General features: G+C 39.7%; 2 protein-coding genes across 2 annotated transcripts in view; both read right to left on the bottom strand.

Annotated features, from left to right (window-relative positions):
- LOC146641743 (uncharacterized) overlaps positions 1-20,373 on the bottom strand; it is a 142,461-nt gene that overhangs the window by 39,069 nt on the left and 83,019 nt on the right. The gene's annotated exons all lie outside the window — the stretch shown is intronic.
- On the bottom strand, positions 110-3,133 carry LOC146641745 (uncharacterized). Its single transcript, XM_085397992.1, has 3 exons — positions 1,597-3,133; positions 1,145-1,280; positions 110-862 (listed from the first exon to the last, which is right to left on the bottom strand). Exons 1-3 carry the CDS (start codon positions 2,190-2,192, stop codon positions 110-112), a joined length of 1,485 nt encoding a protein of 494 aa, XP_085254118.1. The 5' UTR covers positions 2,193-3,133.

Raw genomic sequence — 20,373 nt, 5'->3', positions numbered from 1 at the left:
ATCAAGTATTGTCAGCTGAGAAGGAAGAAATTCAACTGTAGTGGCCTCAGCTGCAGGTCATTTTCCATAAGTTACTGGCACTGGTGTCTTGGGAAAAATCCATCTTGTCTCACTTAACCCATTTTTTAACTAATGCTGTGTTCTGGTAATTTGACAGCATACATGCCACTGCAAACAGTTGGTTGATATTATAAACATGTGACATGGTAATGATGCTATCAAAAAGTTTGTTCTGTTTGATCCTCCTAATGACGCGCTCCACATGTACCCTGAGTCTGGCTATGGCCTGCGTCTCCTTAACCTGGTATGCTGGCATCTGCTTCTGCTTAGATAGAAAAGGTGGGCAGTACACTTTGCATTTACAACAATCAGTGATTAGGAAGCCCTTATCTACCATCACTGCCATGTCTTCAGTCAACTTCTCAGCAATGCCTGATTGTTTGAATAGTTCCTTGTCACTAACCGAACCAGCATACAGATTAGAGATTAATGTCACTGGACCATGTGGAGCTATGCCAACCAGGGCTTTCATCGTACAGTGGGATTTGTACGAAGAGTACATTTCACTTTGGAGAAGTGGTGAGGATGGTGTCTGACACCTCAGCTCTGTACAGTCAAGGATCATCTGGGTGTCTGAGAAATCTTTGAATTCCTCAGGGAGGTAAGCTTGCACTTCTTCACGTGTAAGCCAGATGCACTGAGACCCCAGTGCAGTGGCAAGAAAATTTGTCCATGTTGCAATAATGCGGCTCACTGTGGACTGGTGTATGTTAAATCGGTGTGCCAGGTCCCTCTCCTTCAAACCAACTGACAGGAAAACCAGGAAAAGAAAAAACTCATCAATTGGCTGTAGCAGCTGCCTCTGGAAGGTGAAAACAAAAGGGAAAATGTTACTCCTTAAGCTATGAACTAGTAAAATTATTCTTTTCTTGGCTAAATGTTTTGTAATGGTTAGGCATACCATACTGTACCATGGGGTAAACAATGAGGTGCTGTAGTGCACAGGTGTATGTATGTAAAGGATACTGAGTCTAGCATACATACACAGGTGTATGTATGCTACTGTACATAAAGTAATGTTATTGTACATAAATACAATAACATTACACCTCTAGTTCTAACTACCAACAAACCCATAACCTACTGTTGATGTGCGTGCAGGTGTCAACACTTCTTCGTTCCGATTGGCAGCTGACTTGGCTCTTGAAACCCGGATCATTTTATAGATGCAAGGCTCAATCAAAACCCAGAATGCCATCAAATGATCATAGCTTGGAAATCTATTCACGAGAGAGACATACATCATGTCAATCATTAATTAACATTACACACTGACATAAAAATAATGTGAACTGTGACAAATATGCTAATGGAATGCTGTATAAAATAGTCTGATTAAGAGTATTTGGTGTTGTATTTTACCTGTAGCATTAGGATATTGTTTAAATACTAAAGCATCTACATAAAACATACAATCAGCAGAGAAAAAGTAAATTTCTATTTTGTTTTCATTAAGACTGGAAAAGCTTTCTAAATTTAACTGATGGTGACCTTGGTATATTTTAAACAGTTAGCTTGAATAGAACTTAGGTGTACCTGGTATAGAATCGGATGTCAGTGTCGGAGCCAGCAAAACGCTGTAACCCAAATTCTCGCTGGACACGTAACTCCTGTATTTCCTTCCTCAGAGTCTCCACGTCTTCGGACAGGTCTTCTGCAGCTGATGCAGATATGTCCAATGCAGATGGCTCAGGGACTGAGCAGTAGTCATGATCTCTTGTAAGACTGTGCTCTTCTTGATCGTCAGGAGGAACTAGTTCAGGGCGTCGCTCCGTTCTCTCCCAAACACTACGCCGCGGTGGTTCAACTTTATAGCCATTCCACTCAAAAAGTGTTGGTACAGCACCTTTAATAAGCCGCCTTCGACCATCAAGGGTTGTTGGCTCTATGAGTTGATCACTGGCAAAGTGTCTGCAGCAGACCCTGGTGTGAGAGGTAATCGTGAAATGATCCCGGCGTATATTTACCAGCCATTGTCTTCTCAAGTCGGAATGGGTCGGAAAGGCATGAAAACTTAGTATGCCGTTAAATTTGGCTGAAGCTGAACAAAGTGGGACACAGCAATGCTCGGAGTATTTCTTCTCCTGTTTTTGAAAATGTTCTGTTTTAAATACTTTCCTTTTTATACTCATTCTGAAGCGACATTAGCATAGCTACCGATAGATAAGCAAACGTACCGGAAACGCACAAGCGGTACTATTTGGAAACGGAAATACGTCACATGCCCTAGTGCAAGTAGTCTATTGGCATTCAGTCAGTTAGCTAGTTAGTATCCATTTCTAACAGGGCAGTGGTAACAACAGTAGGCTACGTTTTAGATTTTAAATAGGCTGTATAAATTTCAATGGGAGCAACAGGACAATGAAATGTTGCTGAATTTACTACAGAACAGGACGGATTGTAGGGTAGCAAACATTGTCAGAAAACAAGTTTTTAACACTGCAGGTTACCTGGGTGGGTGTAATGTTTTTCAGCTAAAAAGAAACATGGTCTGACTCCTACCAACTATATAAAGAGTAACTGAAGGTTAAATGCAGCTAATATGTCCTGTTTTAAGCCAGGCACTTACACCTCCGCTCTGCTGCGTCTCAGCCACCATCGCTCTGGCAGCAACGGTGCTAGAGCCAGAGTAGGGGAGAGGCGAGCTGAAGCTAACCATTGTTTTAACCGTTGTTAAAATGTTATGTCTCAAACAAGTACAGTTTTTTTTTTTTTTTTGCTTTTTATATTTTTAGTAGTGTGTCACACAAACAGCAAATATTGTCAAAAAAAAGTCAAAAAAGTAAGAAATCTTTGGGGGTGATTTGATTCATTCAAAAATGGGCTAAAATCGCCCCTGGTTACCAATATTAAATTCAGATATTCTAGTCAGGATTTGGTCGATATCTGATCTAAATGTTAGATTAATGCATTCTCAGTTAAGAGTCTCAACTTTTCCACAAGGCGTGGTTGTGCTGTAAAGCTATAGCTTCCCACTCAGACCCAGACTTCCTGTAATGCATCATACAATCAGCATTTACAGAAGAAAAGACAATTATGACAGAGTCAAGTATGTCTTAGTCTGCGTGTTCCATTCCCTGCTCTCTGTTCCAGGCATTCCAGCTTTCTTGTACTTAGTTTTCCTGGTTCGAGTTTTATGTTAGTTTCCCCCCTGGTTATTTCCTTCATTTGGCTTATTTTTTTGTTTTTAGCCACAATAAACGCTCGCATTTCCTTAAAGTTCAGTTCCACCTTTTTTTTCTTCTGCTTTTGGGTCCGCACACCACAACTCCCATGTGATCTGTTATTGCAGATCGTGACAGGAAAGAGACGTAAAACTTTAATGAGAAAGGAAAGCAAGAAGATCAGCAAAATAAGGGAACTGTTCCACTTGAAACACAGATTTCTTTGCAGTGCCATGCATAGTGAAGTAGCATGATGGAATCACCCATTGAAGCATCTGAGATGACACATTCACTGTGCATTACCTTTAAATAACTACTTCCTGTTGTCTTACCAGTTAGTGTTTCAGGCTGTTTCTTTTTTTTTCCAGCTTTAGGAAATATCCTGACCTGTTCACCTCAAGGATAAATTCACATATTTCAATGTAGAAACAGCTCTGAACTGTTTCGGCAACATTTCTGCTCATGACCAACAATTTTGACACCTTTAAAATGTGTTTTAAAAACTTCAAACATATCAGCTTTGTTATTAAGCTCACTGAAAACAAGAATCACATAAAAATGAGTTTGGGGTTATTTAAAATAGAGAGAAAAAAATATATACACATTCCAAGACTTTTCTATTTTTTCAAAATGGATATAAATAAATCAAATTATTTGACATTTTTGATTCATGTTTTATCATGTGTGTTAGTGCCGCTATTGTTTTCTTTCTACAACTATACATTTTATTTGCTTTTCATTGATGAAAAACTGAACTACAGACAAGAATCAGAAAACAAATGGTAAATGGCCTGTATTTATATATAGCGCTTTACTAGTCCCTAAGGACCCCAAAGCGCTTTACACATCCAGTCATCCACCCATTCACACACACATTCACACACTGGTGATGGCAAGCTACATTGTAGCCACAGCCACCCTGCGCCCCAGGGATAACGTTCATTAAATAAAAATAAATAAATAGATAAATCAGCAGGATATTTCAAAGAACTCACCAGCTTTGCCCTCAGTGCTGATTGCTGAGTGGAGAATTGTTATCTGAGTGAGTTAGAAAGAGCAGCAGGACACAGCCTCACACAGCAGATTCAACAGGGCTGTAACAGTTTCTCTGGTTTGTCTCTGGTTTACACTGTTAGGCAGCAGGAAAAAAAACCCAGCATGCACCACAAGGAAGTACATGTTATTCTAGGACGTCAGCCTTTTTGTCACTTATCATTTCTGTGCTGTTTTTACGTATATTTGTATATTCTTGTATTCAAGCTAGCTTCTCCTTTTCTTTCTCTAAATGATATTGTGGTGGCAGATTTCTTTTCTCATATATTAATCACATATATATAATTATATCACATTAGTTACAGTAATATCACTTTCTCACTTTACCATAGTAAGAGCAGTCCTGTCACTAGTTTACATGCATGTGGAAAGTTAACACAGTGAGGTCATTGTAATGGGAGACATTAAACAGATAGTGAGACTCTTTCTGCTTATCAGGGATGTAAATCCTTAGGTGAAGGCTAAGCAGAAAACAAGGTCATAATTCTCTCTGTGAGGGAGGAGGTATAGCCCCCCCGTGAGAGGGGCCAACATGTAAGAGTTTGTGAAATGTTCTTTGTCTGTGTTGTAAAGGCGGTGTCCACAATTCAGAAATGGTCCTGGTGTTTCACTGCGATGTTCTCTCCACATTGCAATGTGTTTGTTTCACAAAGGTACATATCAGAGACAGAGAAAGATCTTACTGTAAGAGAAGAAATGTGTTTCTATTCATTACACAATATATGTTCACCAAGATTAATTAATAAGTGAGAGAAAACTAAGGAAGAAATATAGAGAAAAAGATAAAGTGATAACTAGACAGAGAAGTGTATAGAACAGAGAGGGAGAGGGATAGTCTGGATTAATATGCGGGTAAATCACTTTAATCTGGGTTGTGTCACCTTTAATCTGCAGAGGGAGAACTCACAGCCTACAGACCCAATTACATCCCATCTTTGTATTATCCAAATCCAAATCCAATTTATTTATATAACGCATTTAAAAACAAAAGGTTTGCCCAAAGTGCTGTACAGAAACAAAGGGTAAAACACAAGATAAAACCACTGACACTCACATAAAACATAATAAAACACATAAAAAACATATCAACTCACCCCAGTCTGAACGCTATCGAAAAAAGGTGTGTTTTCAAAAGCGTTTTAAAATCAGGAAACGAAGATGCCTGTCTAATATTTAAAGGGAGCATATTCCAAAGTTTTGGGGCCATAATTGAAAAGGCTTGTTCTCCTCTACGTTTGAGCCTTGATTTTGGGACAACCAACAGCAGCTGGTCAGCTGATCTGAGGGTCTGTGAAGGAATATAAGGCTGAAGTAACTCGGAAAGGTATGGGGGAGCAAGACCATTAAGGCATTTATAGACCAGTGTTAAGACTTTGAAATTAATTCTGTGATAAACAGGAAGCCAATGAAAAGAGGACAAGATAGGTGAGATATGTTCATGCCTGTGGATACCAGTTAACCCTTTACAGCCGATCGGAGCGGGCACGCTCTGTTTTGCGTAACTATTTTTAAATCCCGGTAGCTCTGCAACCAAGTAAGCTAGCGCAATAATTTTTTTTGCATATGAAACTGGAGGAGTTGTACTTACATCTTATGCCATCAGCTTGTCCTAGGTCACAGTTTCCTTCCACATATAGCTTTGCAAAAACTGCATAAAAATCACTTGCAGCAACAAAAACATGATATTCCAGAAACACGCTTCGCCGATCCATCAGCTGTTTGTAACACTTCCTACGTCCATCAGCGCGAACTATCACATGACCGCATGACCTGCCCGAAACCGGAAGTGACGTCATTTTGCGGAAATGTAGTTTTTTACGATCGGGGCCTTATGAGCTTGTGTTTTACTTGTTATGTGTTTTAAAAAGTTATGTTTGACTTTATGACTTTCTGTGTCGTTTCTGGGATGCTTAAGACTCATATTGCACTGCTGGAAATAGTTTATTTTGATGCATATGCTGTTATTTTGCAAATTTGCACTATAATATTTATTTTCGTTTTTCCTGCAGTATATAAAAATTGGTGTATTTCAAAAATAAAACTATGAAGACACTCAAAATAAATTTCCTGTGGTGGGAAACTAGTTTGTGCAACTTTTTTGTATTTACAGTTTTGAGGGATAAGCCTCTTAAATTTCTCTAACTAGAAATATATGTTAAAAAAACAAAAACGATTTTCAATTTTTTTGTAGTTTATTGCACTTTTTTGCAATTTATGTAATTACTATGCACCTAATGCAGACATATTATTAAAGTTTGGGCTATAATGGTTGTATTGATGTATAGCAACTTGAAATGCTCCCAAAAATGGCTCCACAGCATGTAAAAATATAATATAAGCTCTGGCGAACTTGGTTCTATGGTAGGTCTTAAAGGGTTAAGAGGCGGGCAGCAGCATTTTGAACGAGTTGAAGACGAACAAGAGATCCTTGGCCGACTCCAACATAAAGTGCATTACAGTAGTCAAGCCGTGTTGAAATAAAGGCATGTATTACCTTCTCCATGTCACGTCTTGACAAAACTGGCTTCAGCTTTGCTATTTACCTCAGCTGGAAAAAGCTTTTTTGCAACACCAAACTAATATGTTTGTTCAATTTAAAGTCTGAGTCCATAATGACTCCCAAGTTTGTCACATGCTACTTGATATAAGAACTAGCCAGCGGGTTCATTAAAAATTATTAGGTCTAAATACAATCACCTCCGTTTTACTCTCATTGAAACTCAAAAAGTTCAGAGCCATCCAAGCTTTGACATCTTCAAGGCAGTTCAAAAGGATTTGGATGGAGCCTGGGCAATTTGGTGCTAAAGGCAAATAAATTTGGCAGTCGTCTGCCTAGCAGTGAAAGGATATTTCGTGTTTTCTAAAAATAGGGAGGAGGTATAATGAAAAAAGAAGAGGGCCAAGGATTGAGCCCTGGTGCACCCAACAAGAAAGGGGGGGCTGAGGTGGACTAAAAACTTTCAACTTTAACACTAAACATTCTGCCACTCAAATATGAGCGAAGCCAATCCAGTGCTGCCAACCAGGTGTTCCAAATGAGAGATGAGAATATTTTGGTCAACAGTATCAAACGCTGCAGTAAGATCTAAAAGCACAAGGATCACGGAACTTCCACAATCAGTAGCTAAAAAGATATCGTTAAAAACACGTAAAAGTGCTGTTTCAGTGGAGTGTAAATGTTTAAAACCAGACTGAAAACGTTCCATGATGTCATTAGCATCTAAAAACGTATTCAGTTGGGTAAAAACTATTTTTTCCAATAACTTTGAAAGGAATGGAAGTCTTGAAATAGGTCTAAAATTTGAGCAAACTAAAGGGTCAAGGCCAGGTTTTTTTTTAAATAAAGAGCTTACAATTGCATGTTTAAAACCAAAACTGGTATTTATAATAGCAAGGACTGAGGTTCCAATTGAAGGGAAAACCTCTTTAAAGAGCCATGCAGGGATCACATTCATGGGAGAACCAGAAGGTTTAATTTGTCTAACCATCTCGTTAAGAAGTGTAATTGAGATGGGTTCAAACTGCTATAAGGCAGCTGAACAGGGACTAAACGTGGATGGGTCATATGTAGGAGGTACTATTGCTGACCTGATGGACTCAACCTTGTTTACAAAAAAAGAAAGAAACTGATTACATCTATTAGCAGAGCCTTCCAGGATGGCAGACTGGGGCACATTTAAAATAGAACTAATGGTCTTATAAAGTGCACGGGGATTATGACAATTTGATGCAATGACCTGAGAAAAATGGCTGTTTTTCTCATTTTTCACTGTATTTTGATAGCATTTCCAACAGTCCTTTAACATTTCAAAAGAAACCTGCAATTTGTCCTTCTTCCACTCTCGCTCTGCTCTCCTGCATTGACGTCTGACCACTCGGGTGGATTCATTTAACCAGGGCTGGGGAATACGTTTAGTGCACCTGGTTTTTCATGGGGCCATAATGTTTAGGGTCTCAGTACAGGTTTCTTGGAACTGCAAAAGCAGCTCATCCAGACTAAGTCCTAAAGTAATTTCAAGGTCAATAAAAGGATTTTTTTCTATAAAAGTTGAGGAGAAGAGAGCACCCAGCTTGCGCCTGGGTGGAGCGCAAGCTTTAAACTCATGCACAAGAGAAATGTCAAATAAAACAGGTTTTGATTAGAAAACACGGAATCCCCAATTTCCAAATTAAAAACAGATAAACCACATAATAACACCAGGTCAAGAGTGTGCCCCTGCTGGTGTGTAGGGCCTTGTACAGACTTTACAAAGTTAAAAGACTGAATAAGATTTAAAAACTCCTGAGCAAGCAGTCCATCAGAGCCACAGACATGAATATTAAAATCACCAACTATTAAAATCCGATCATATTTAGGCACAATGTCAGCCAAGAAAAATGAAAAGTCATTTAAAAAGTCCTTGTTAAACTTCGGTGGTCGGTAGATTACTGCACACACAACCGGTTGAAAATGGACCGGGCATTTATTAAAGCCATCCTCGTTGGAGCTGCAGTCTGGGTAGAAGTTGTGTATGAAGCCCAAGTTAATGGGAGCAAATTCACAAAGTTTATTCCACGACGTCCAAGACGTGAAAACCACCGGCGAGCAGGCTCACGTCCACCCGAGCCTACGACAGGTACCAGACAAGGGGCAACAGGATCCAGGAGACGCCTTGAGATACGATGGAACAGACTACACCCTGGGGCGCCTCTGTCAGTGCGCCCCTGTCAGTGCGCCCCAGGGCAGCTGTGGCTACAATGTAGCTTGCCATCACCAGTGTGTGAATGTGTGTGTGAATGGGTGGATGACTGGATATGTAAAGCGCTTTGGGGTCCTTAGGGACTAGTAAAGCGCTATATAAATACAGGCCATTTACCATAATCCACTGGAGCAGTTACTAGAGAAAAAGTAAGGCAAGCTTTAAGCTTCACTAGCCGACCGGCACGTTTACCGCGGCGTCTGCGACTATGCATCGGAGCAGGAGGAAGCGCTCCGCGTAGCAGGTAAGCAGGAACATCAGCCAGGGGTGGTGGATACCCTGTTGTTTGTCCTTGCTGATTAGTCAGAAAATATTGAAGATCCAAAAGTTTTTGGCATTCATATACCAGTCACAAGTTGATTTGGGTGGCGCAAATTGTAAAAAACAAAACAAACAAAAACAAAATTGACAGAGATAGACGGCAAGCCACACACACCGGCACCATCTTCTTCAGCAAGTGTGAGCCCTATTAGAGATTTTACAGATATATTTCCAAAAGTTGATTTTGTTCATCTGGACGTAGCGTTTTCAGTGGGAGAAATGTTTCCTCACTCATCCAAGTGACTTCTTCAGTCTCAGCTGACTGCAGGTTTCCCCAATCTTATAAACAGTACATTTGCACAATGGCTGAAACTAGCACTACTGATCATCATCCACTGGAGCATAAACTGGGTGTCATCAGGACGCTACAACACAGAGCGAACACCATCCCCACAGACACAGCGGCCAGGGAAGCAGAAGAACATCCCATCAAGAAGGCCCTGAGTAAATGTGATTATCCCAGCTGGACTTTTGTCAAAGCTGAGAGGTTAAAGAAAGCTCCAGCCGATCCAGGAGAGAAGGAAAACCGCTGCCTAAGTGAAAACCTGTAGTGATCCCGTATGTGTCAGGAGTATCGGAACAGTTGAGACGCATTTTTTCTAAACACCGGGGTCAAGGAGGCCATTTACGTGAAAAGGGCAAGACCCTCTCTGAATCAAAGAGGGGGCCTAAGGGTGCAACTTTTGCCATCTTACAGTGCTGTGATTGGAGCCATTCCCCAACTCTCTGTGAATGCTACTCATGGCCATTGATCAGTGGGCTTTGGTCAGTGGGCATGTAAATTTGCATAATTATGATGAAGGAACTGACCTCCCAGCCCATTGTTCCTTCAGTGGGCTGGTTTCAGTTATTATTACTCAAATGTACTAAGGTTGGGGTAACCTGCATCAGCTGAGACTGAAGAAGTCACTTGGATGAGTGAGGAAACCAGCGATGTGAACACGCTACGTCCAGATGAACAGAATCAACTTTTGGAGATTTACTTACCTGGATGATTGAGCATGCATCAAGATCAAGTTTGATGACGACACTGTTGTTGTGGGCCTGATCTCCGACAACATCGAGACTGCCTACCTGGGGGAGATTAGGAACCTGGAGAACTGGTGCCAGGAGAATAACCTTCTCCTAAACGTCAGCAAGACTAAGGAGCTGATCGTGGACTTCACTACAAAGCAGGCAAGGAATTACAAGCCCCTCATCATCAGTGGCACGCCAGTGGAGAGAGGGGACAGTTTCTGATACCTGGGTGTCCACATCACTCAGGACCGGTCATGGTCCTGTCACATCAACACCGTGGTTAAGAAAGCGTCTCTTCTTCCTCAGAAGACTTAGAGACTTCCATCTGCCACTGAAGGTGCTCAAGAACTTTTACTCCTGCACCATCGAGAGCATCCTGACGGGAAACATCTGCACATGGTTTAGGAACAGCACCAAGCAGGACAGACGAGATCTGCAAAGAGTGGTGCGCTCGGCCGAACGCATTCAATCAGAGCTCCCTGACCTGCTGTCCATCTACACCAAGCTGTGCAAGACCAAAGCTAGGAAGATTGTGATGGACCTCTCCCATCCCAACAATGGACTCTTCTCACTGTTGAGGTCTGGGAAGCGCTTCCGCTCTGTTAAGGCCAAAACAGAGAGAATGAAGAGGAGCTTCTTCCCCCAGGCTATTCGGGCCCGGAACCAGGTGTAGGACTGGACTCTCCCACACACATCACATCACCATAAGACTGGACTCTCACACACATCACATCACCACACACACTCTGGTTTTTCTTCATGCACACTTCCTGTAATTTATAATCTATTTCTGCTATTTGCACATTTTTACTCTAAATTTCTAAGTTAAATCTGTTACAAGATTACAGCTACAAGCATATCACCTCATGTCATACTGTGTATGGTTGTGTGTGTGAAAAATTGGAATTTGAAAAATGTACAGGTATATTGTTTGTACCTAGGCCAGCCCACTATCAGAACATTCTTGTTATTACTAATGTCACATCTTTTGCATGCACTATTCTCACCATGAACAGTAAAGACAGAACAAAAAAAAAAAGAATCACACACTAGCCCGTAATTTACCTTCTTTATCAAACAGTCTAATTACTACGGTGGCCCCTAGAGACAAAGCACGTACAAACTCCAAAACACTTGCAAACTCCAAAACACATGCAAATTCCAAAACACATGCAAACTCAAAAACACTTGCAAACTAAAAAACACATGCAAACTCCAAAACACTTGCAAAATCCAAAACACGTACAAACTCCAAAACACTTGCAAAATCCAAAACACGTACAAACTCCAAAACACTTGCAAAATCCAAAACACGTAAAAACTCCAAAACACTTGCAAACTAAAAAACACATGCAAACTCCAAAACACGTACAAACTCCAAAACACTTACAAACTCCAAAACACTTGCAAACTCCAAAACACTTACAAACTCAAAAACACTTGCAAACTCCAAAACACTTACAAACTCAAAAACACTTGCAAACTCCAAAACACGTACAAACTCCAAAACACATGCAAATTCCAAAACACAACGGAAGTGCTCCAGGACGCTAGGGGCAGTGTTGAGCTTTTGTTACCTAGTAACTACACAAGCCAGGAAGTACCAATGACCGGATTTGGGGTTTGCAGCCTTAAAGGCCGCATTTTAAGGCCGATTAAGTCACAGCGACAAGAGAAGGCTGTCCCAATTCAAAGGCTGCTCTACATGCGGCCCTCAAATGCGTCCTTAATTTCCCTGAATTTTAAGGATGGGTCAGTGTAGCCTTCATGGCCCAACATATCCCAGACTTCATAGTGCGGCGGTGGTGTGGATAATTTTGCAGAAAAAAAACGGTGGAAGTGGAGCGGAGGAAGAGTAAACTTTCAGAAGTAAGTACTGAATATTATGTCACTTATTTATGCGCAAATATTTTTTTAATGAAGAACATTAAACCATTATTGTTGGCCACATGTCGGGAAAGTTATGTGACATTAGCGATGTCTGTACTTTCAGAATTAACTTGGTTTTAAAGCCTGTAATTTAAAATATATATATATATAGTCGACCTTATTCTTACAGAGATTGTGATGATTTTGTGGATAATTAAAGTCAGTCATATATCCACAAACACAACAAGCTGAAAGTCAGTGATGTTGCTCGGTTTGCAGTCCTGAATATCACGGCACAAGTAGGATTCACTGCACTGTTAATGTTAGCTATGTTATATTGCTGCCTCTGTTCGGTGGTTTCGAGCCAAACGGACTTTAACGTGTGTTTGAACGAGCTGACGGTTCACTCGTTACGCTGAAAGAAAGATGCTTTAATCGCAGGAGTCACACATGTGTTCACTGTACCATCTGGGAACTCTTCTTGTTTCGTAATAACACAAACACTAAATCCTCCTTCTTTTGTGCTGTTTTGTAGCAGTGTATACACCTGAGACTGTCACCTGTCTGTCTGTCCTGCATTCGCTCTCTTTTTCTTTCTCTCTGATTGTGGAATAAAAGTATGAACATGTGTTTATAAGTTACACTTGTGTTTGAATCCTGCAGCTTATCACACATTTGATTTCCATGTGTGACAACTGCAAGTGTCCAGAGTGAGGACAGACTGAGGGACCCACTGCTGCACATCATCTGTGAGGCTTTGCACCCCTGATGATCCACCAGGACAAACTCAGCAGTGTGTGAGGAAGAGGAGGAGGAAGAGCCAGCAGCAGCTGACAGATGGAGAGAATAGACAGACTGTTCCCTGTTTGTGAAGGACTGCTAGAAAAGTTTAAAATAACAAATTGTCTGTCCTGAATCAGTCTTATTAGGTAATGTTCAAATAATTTTATCATTCCAGTGTTTTCAGTGTGGGAGAAAGCAAGGCTGGACTGGGACAAAAAAATCGGCCCGGGCATTTTGACTAGAGACCGGCCCACCAGGATAAAGATTGAAAATGTGACGTCATTGAGGGGTAAACCGCAAAGGATTCTGGGAACTTGTGGCAAGAGGTACTAGCGCACGCAGGCTTTCAATTGAACTCAGTTACACAGCGATAAAAAGAAACCCAAAAAATGGCAAGAAGCCATTGTATTATTAACTGCAATAGCCGGTCGCATGACAGCCACGGGAAGCCGACGGGTAAAGCGATCGTTTTTTTTTAATCGGATTATGTCGTTAAAGAGAAATTATTTAAGCCATGTTTCCGAAGTAAGAGCCAACGGATGGTCTGGATATACCAAATATAACGTCTCAGAACACTCCAGCTCACATGTTAGTCTGCTCCAAGCATTCCCACAAAGGTCAGGGTTTTGTAGTAGTTAATACGTCATTTTTCTTAACATAATTGGTGATATAGGTTACAAGCAAGTCTGGCGTTGAACAGAAATTGTCGCGCTATGCTCCTTAATTTATTGTGCATAAATAGTGAATTGTCCTGACACAATATTGCGTTTCACTTCTGTTATTACCATGGTACATTTACAAAAACATATACTTTTATTCACAGGATAAAACAGTTGTTTTGTATCACTAATTGTCCAGTGCGATTACAACATACAATATTATTGTCACTGCTACATTTCTGTGATGCTACCAGAGATTATTTCCACTACTAATTAATTACCGTTGAGCTCAAAGGTTATATTAATAAACGGTTAACGAATGTGTATTTATGACGACGATTTGTGAGACTGGTAAACTTACCTTTGTTCGTACGATGGTCTTTCGTTCTACACGGTGCATTTCAAGGTCCTGTACCCATCCGTCGGTAAACTGTACCTGGGCTTGTTGCAGTGACCTGAAGTTACTAAACTTCATGAGTGTATGCACTCACTCCAAGAACCGTATAATTATAAATCTGAGCGTGGTGAAAGTTGGGCAGCACGCTAACGTCTTTTGTCCCTCTGTGTGCTCGTAAGGGTCTGACCCTTTCACTCCTTTGATTTTTTTCCTCGTATCTTTTCTTTGACTTTTCATCAAGTCTGTCTTTGTATGGACCGGCATTGTTCTCCTTTTGTTTTGTACATTCCTTTTTTGTGCGGCAAAGAAAAAACAAGAAGGTATGAACGTTTTGCGGTGCTGCAAATGCTTGCATTTGATGCGGTACTTGGATTGTTTTGCCACGAGTTCCCGGCATGCAATGCGCGAAAATCACGTGATTGCTAAACAAGGGGGAGGGTGCATCCGGCCTCCTCGGCTGTAATTGGTCCAGCCCAGAGTCGATCATGACCAATTGGCCAATCCAACACCTTTCATTATATATACCCTTCCTAAAAAAAAAATAAAAAAATCCATCGGCCCATAAAAACAAAAAATCGCCAGCGGCCCACCGGGCAAATGCCCGGTATGCCCGATGGCCAGTCCAGCTATGGGAGAAAGTACTCAGGGCCTTCAAGTTACACACTATGAAAGGCAGCAACAAGTTTAATATTCAGAAACATAAAGTATGTATCAGCAGCAGAATGGAGCTAAAAATAAATGTTTGTTTCAGTTCTATGAAGCTTTGAGTATGTTTGGATTAGTAGCACTGCTGTGTTTGTTGCATCATATTGCTGTAATTGTTTATATGCTTTATATATTCTGAGGTAAGTTGATCTATAGTGTTACATCATATTCTGTAAGGATGTTATGTGTTTGTATACTTTCTGCCCAGTTTGACCCATTTAGCAGAAGTCAGCCTGTTTAAGGCTCTGATATCTATTCTGTATGACTTAAAGCAGTTATGACATGGTCTGATTTTCTCACCCAATAAAGGAATATTTCAAATATCAGTCTACTCTTCATTTTATCAGTAACAGTTATCACAGCTTGTACATTTTCTTTTTATAAATATATGTAAGCAATGAGCCAAATTTAGTAATGCCAACATACTGAAGGAACAACATTTGTCTCTTATATATGATACACCTATATATGCACTGTCAAAGATACTTGTCTTTGAGTGAAGATTTAAGGTGATAAGAAATATAAATAACTGCAACTTGAATCTGTACTGAAGCTCAGTATTTGACACAGAGTTCATGTTCACTGCTGTAATAGCTAATAATGATTAATATAATAACTATAATATTGGCCATATTATATTTACATTACCAAAGTGATATGACTTTAGTCTCATGAACAACATCAGCTAATTTTTATTTACTAACTAACTGTTCAGTACAGAAATGAAGCCCAAAAATCATGTTTTACTGTCCTGTGGTCTCAGCCTCAGATACTTATCAAATCACACAAAGCTCTTGTAGAAACAAACAAACAAATGAACAAAATATGTTCTCCCTCATTTCTGTCAAACCAGGTTGTATGACACGTTTCCAGCGGTTAATATCATGGTTGCTAGGCAACCTGGGAAGCGCGACGGAGACTAGACCGTCCCATACAGACAAACTTGCCGTTTATTTTGCAAATCGAGCTCAACACTGCCCCTAGCGTCCTGGAGCACTTCCGTTGTGTTTTGGAGTTTGCAAGTGTTTTTTAGTTTGCAAGTGTTTTGGATTTTGCAAGTGTTTTGGAGTTTGTACGTGTTTTGGAGTTTGCATGTGTTTTTTAGTTTGCAAGTGTTTTGGATTTTGCAAGTGTTTTGGAGTTTGTACGTGTTTTGGAGTTTGCATGTGTTTTTTAGTTTGCAAGTGTTTTGGATTTTGCAAGTGTTTTGGAGTTTGTACGTGTTTTGGAGTTTGCATGTGTTTTTTAGTTTGCAAGTGTTTTGGATTTTGCAAGTGTTTTGGAGTTTGTACGTGTTTTGGAGTTTGCATGTGTTTTTTAGTTTGCAAGTGTTTTGGATTTTGCAAGTGTTTTGGAGTTTGCAAGTGTTTTGGAGTTTGTACGTGCTTTGTCTCTAGGGGCCACCGTAAATTACACTGAACTGACTGACTGAGAAAGAGTTTTCCAGGCACACGATGGGGTTTTGAGTGCTCCAGTTTTTCTCTTTTCTACAAAGAGAACATTGCACAGTGAAAACATCTGTGTCTATTTTCTCAGTTCTGTGTGCACACACCGGTTGACTTTAAATTAAACACTATTTTAAAGAAAACCAATTCATCAATTTTCCAAGTACAGCAGGGGGTCACCAGCACGCTTCAAGCTGCACTCTTTACAACTTTAGAACTCTTTACAATTTGAGGACTTGGTGTAGTAGTTAGCATGCAAATAAGCTATTTTCCGTAAATCTGCCTGTGCAGACTAGAGATGGACCGATCCGATATTACGTATCGGTACCCAGCCAACATGTGTATATATATGGGCCCCACCTGGTTTTTGCTCGGGCTGGATGGGTACCATGTGGGCATGGGCTCAAACTGGGCTTTTTGTATGGGGCCTACTTGGGTTCTTCACATTAAACTTTAACATATTTGGCACAACCTCAGTCTATCACTTTTGCTACCCTTACGTACAGTCAGATGTTCTTTACCCTTCATTTTTGACCCTCTTAGTATTTAGCCTTGGCTAGCAAATGTACTCAAAGTCCACATTGAGACCTCAAGATGTTATGTGTTATCAGACACTACAACCCAGCTGTCAAGTGAGACTATAGGAACTTTGGTGTTTTTGAACATTCAATGTTACTCAAAACACTCTGCACACTATTCCAAATAACTGGTTTGAAACTGGTTACTTTTTAATTTTAGATTTCATTTTATGTACTTAATGTGAACTCTGCATGGTAGGCTGCATGGTGAGGCTCAGATAAGATAAAATAAGGACTTCATGATTCTTCTTAGGTAAATTCACTTGTCACAGCAGCAATAATAAGTGATTAAAATGGACACAAGAGTAGAAAAAAAGAAAAAATACGAATAAAAAACCTAAGATAAAAGTGAATTACACAGACAAAATCCAGATTTGGCATTTGCAAATTAAGGATTACTGGTAGTTCAAACAATTAAGACTATTTACTTGAGCAAACATGCAGTTGAGGATTTTTAGTAGATCAGACACACTCTACTGTATTAGAGAAAAGACAGTTAGCTACATGGAAGATGGATGTTTTGGTTAATCAGATCCAGTAAAGCTCCTGAAGTATATTACCGATCTGTTAAAATGTTACTCTTCAAACTTGTGCCCTCAAAGTATATAACCAGAAATAATTTATATTTTCTTTGAACTAGTGGAAAGGAGAGGGAATGGGGTCTTTCAAGCAGTCACACTTCAACTGTGAAACTCCCTTGTCCTTATGGTGTATTGACACTATTGAAACTTTTCAAAAGCAGTCTAATGTTAGAAGAGCTTTTAGGTAAACTGTTATTCTTCCTCTTATCATTATTATATTTTTATTAATTATATTTTTATTATGATGCTGATTTGGGTGACAATTTTTGATAAATATTATATATTACTTTTTAAAACATATTAACCATCCCTATGCTTAAAAAACTTTTAAAAATACAATTGTTCTTTTAAACTTGTGCATTGTTTGACTTTTAAAATATTTGTATCAGGTGTAAAACAACTTTTTAAATAAAGTTGTTTTTAATGTGAGCAGCTCCTATTGGCTCGTTTAAAAAGAGGGAGGAGCAGATTGCACCGCCTAGCGTCTAGTCTTTGCGGTCTTTCGTCTGTTGCGGCCTTTTCTCTCCCTGGTGTTTGAGATAGTGATGTGCGATACCAGTGATTTCCTTTTCGATCCGATACCAAGTAAAATTCAGGGTGGTATTGGCGATACCGATCCGATACCGATACTTTTTAACATTAAGTTTTTCTACATTGTATTTCAAATTTTAGCTTCAAATTGATTACAGAACATCAGACTACTTTTTTTTTTTTACTGTTTAATAATGCAGAATTATTATATACATATAAAAAAACCTGAAGTTGTGTGCTATTTGAACACATAATTTAACATGTCATTTAACGTTTATCTTGTCTGGACATGTCAACAAAAACATTCAACATAATTTAACATGTCATTTAACGTTTATCTTGTCTGGACATGTCAATAAAGACATTCAACATAATTTAACATGTCATTTAACGTTTATCTTGTCTGGACATGTCAACAAAAATATTCAACACAATTTAACATGTCATTTAACGTTTATCTTGTCTGGACATGTCAATAAAGACATTCAACATAATTTAACATGTCATTTAACGTTTATCTTGTCTGGACATGTCAACAAAAACATTCAACATAATTTAACATGTCATTTAACGTTTATCTTGTCTGGACATGTCAATAAAGACATTCAACATAATTTAACATGTCATTTAACGTTTATCTTGTCTGGACATGTCAATAAAGACATTCAACATAATTTAACATGTCATTTAACGTTTAACTTGTCTGGACATGTCATCAAAAACATTTGACAGTAACACTTTCCCTTATTCACAGGTTTTTGTTTAGGAACAACAGCATATTTACAGTTTTCCCTCTAAGTCTGCTCCGTTTTTTGCTCACAACCTCTCCTGCTTTTGAAAAGATTCTCTCTGCAGGTACTAGTGATGGGTCGTTCGCGAACGAAATGGCTCTTAGAGCCGACTCTTTGACGTGAACGACGCGAGCCGGCTCCTTATCGCGAGCCGTCACGTGGGTTGTATTTTTTTTTTCTTCTCTCACCCTCTCTCTCGCACTTTTTTTCCGCTTCACTCTGCACGCCAGCCTTGTGCTTTACGCTGGGCAAAGGGGGGAGGGGCAGTAGTTACACTCAGTAGCACAGGATCAGAGCCAGAGGGAGAGAGAGAGAGAAAGAGAGCCAGGGACAACAACGTCACATTAGAAAGGTATAGTAATCATCCACAGCTATTTTCGGTTGCAGGTGATAAAGGATTCAGAAAGTTTATTCATGCAGGTCCATATGACAGAGAATGTGCATGTTCTTTTTGTTTTCATATTATAATTTATATTTAATTGTGTTGTGGCTTGCAGTGTTTTGTGTTGTTTTCACTTTAAATTTGTAAAAGGAAAAAGCTGAAAATGTGAATAGTTGATTTTTGTATTATATGATTTATTTATTGCATTTTATGTGGAGTGAATAAATAAAAGTATATTTACGGTGGCCCCTAGAGACAAAGCACATACAAACTTCAAATCAAGTACGAACTCCGAAACACGTACAAACTCCGAAACACGTACAAACTCCAAAACACGTACAAACTCCAAAACACGTAAAAACTCCAAAACACGTACAAAACACAACAGAAGTGCTCCAGGATGCTAGGCGCAGTGTTGAGCTTTTGTTACCTAGTGGCTACACAAGCCAGCAAGTACCAACGACCAGATTTGGTGTGTGGTAGTAACAGGTAAATGAACTTTTTTTTTTTTTTAATTATTTGAATATATATGAGTGCCTGTGTATAAATACACAAACAATGCACACATGTGCTTTCAGTTGTGTAATTTAAGTGATCTAGTAGCTCTGCTTTGGAAGTTCAGTTCATGCTAGAAATGTGTTTTGGAGTTTGTACGTGCTTTGTCTCTAGGGGCCACTGCATATATTTATATATAAACATATATAAATAAAACCACTTTTTTTTACGTTAGTAATTCCTTTTGTGCATCATTTTATATTATTGTTAATAATAAATTAATTAAAGCAACAAAACAACCCGAAGAGCCGGTTCGGAGCCGAAAGAGCCGGCTCTTTTTAGTGAGCCGAACCGAAAGAACCGGATCTCTAAAAAGAGCCGGAAATCCCATCACTAGCAGGTACAGAAGAAGCAACAATTCCTAGGTATCTCACTACAAGTCTGCTTAGGGATGGGAAGGTTTGTTCATGTTCTTGCCACCAAACCAATGGATTCTTATCCCGGGGAATCAGTTTTTCCTCTGAGTACCGGCGTATTTCAATGAGTACATCACTGGAAGCTGACCGGTGATGTTGGCTTGACACAACCTGCATGTCAAAATCTGTCCATATCCCTCCTTTTGTTGCAGCTGGACCTGCGGGTGGAGGACTCGGGATAGACCCTGAAGTAGAAGGCCCTGAGGCAGAGCTAACAATAGGCGTTGAGCTTACAGTTAGAGTGGGAGCAGACTGTCCTGTCTGATAGACTTCTTGCATTTCAGTGTGGAGACGTTTCTTTAATACTTCAACATTGTCTTTGTCACG

This window comes from Rhamphochromis longiceps, linkage group LG23 (genome assembly GCF_057381845.1).
Source record: "Rhamphochromis longiceps isolate RC_006_pf linkage group LG23, R_longiceps_female_GT1.1, whole genome shotgun sequence".
NCBI lineage: Eukaryota > Metazoa > Chordata > Actinopteri > Cichliformes > Cichlidae > Rhamphochromis > Rhamphochromis longiceps.
Note: the sequence above shows the minus strand (reverse complement) of the source record. Positions and strands in the feature narration are given on the sequence as shown.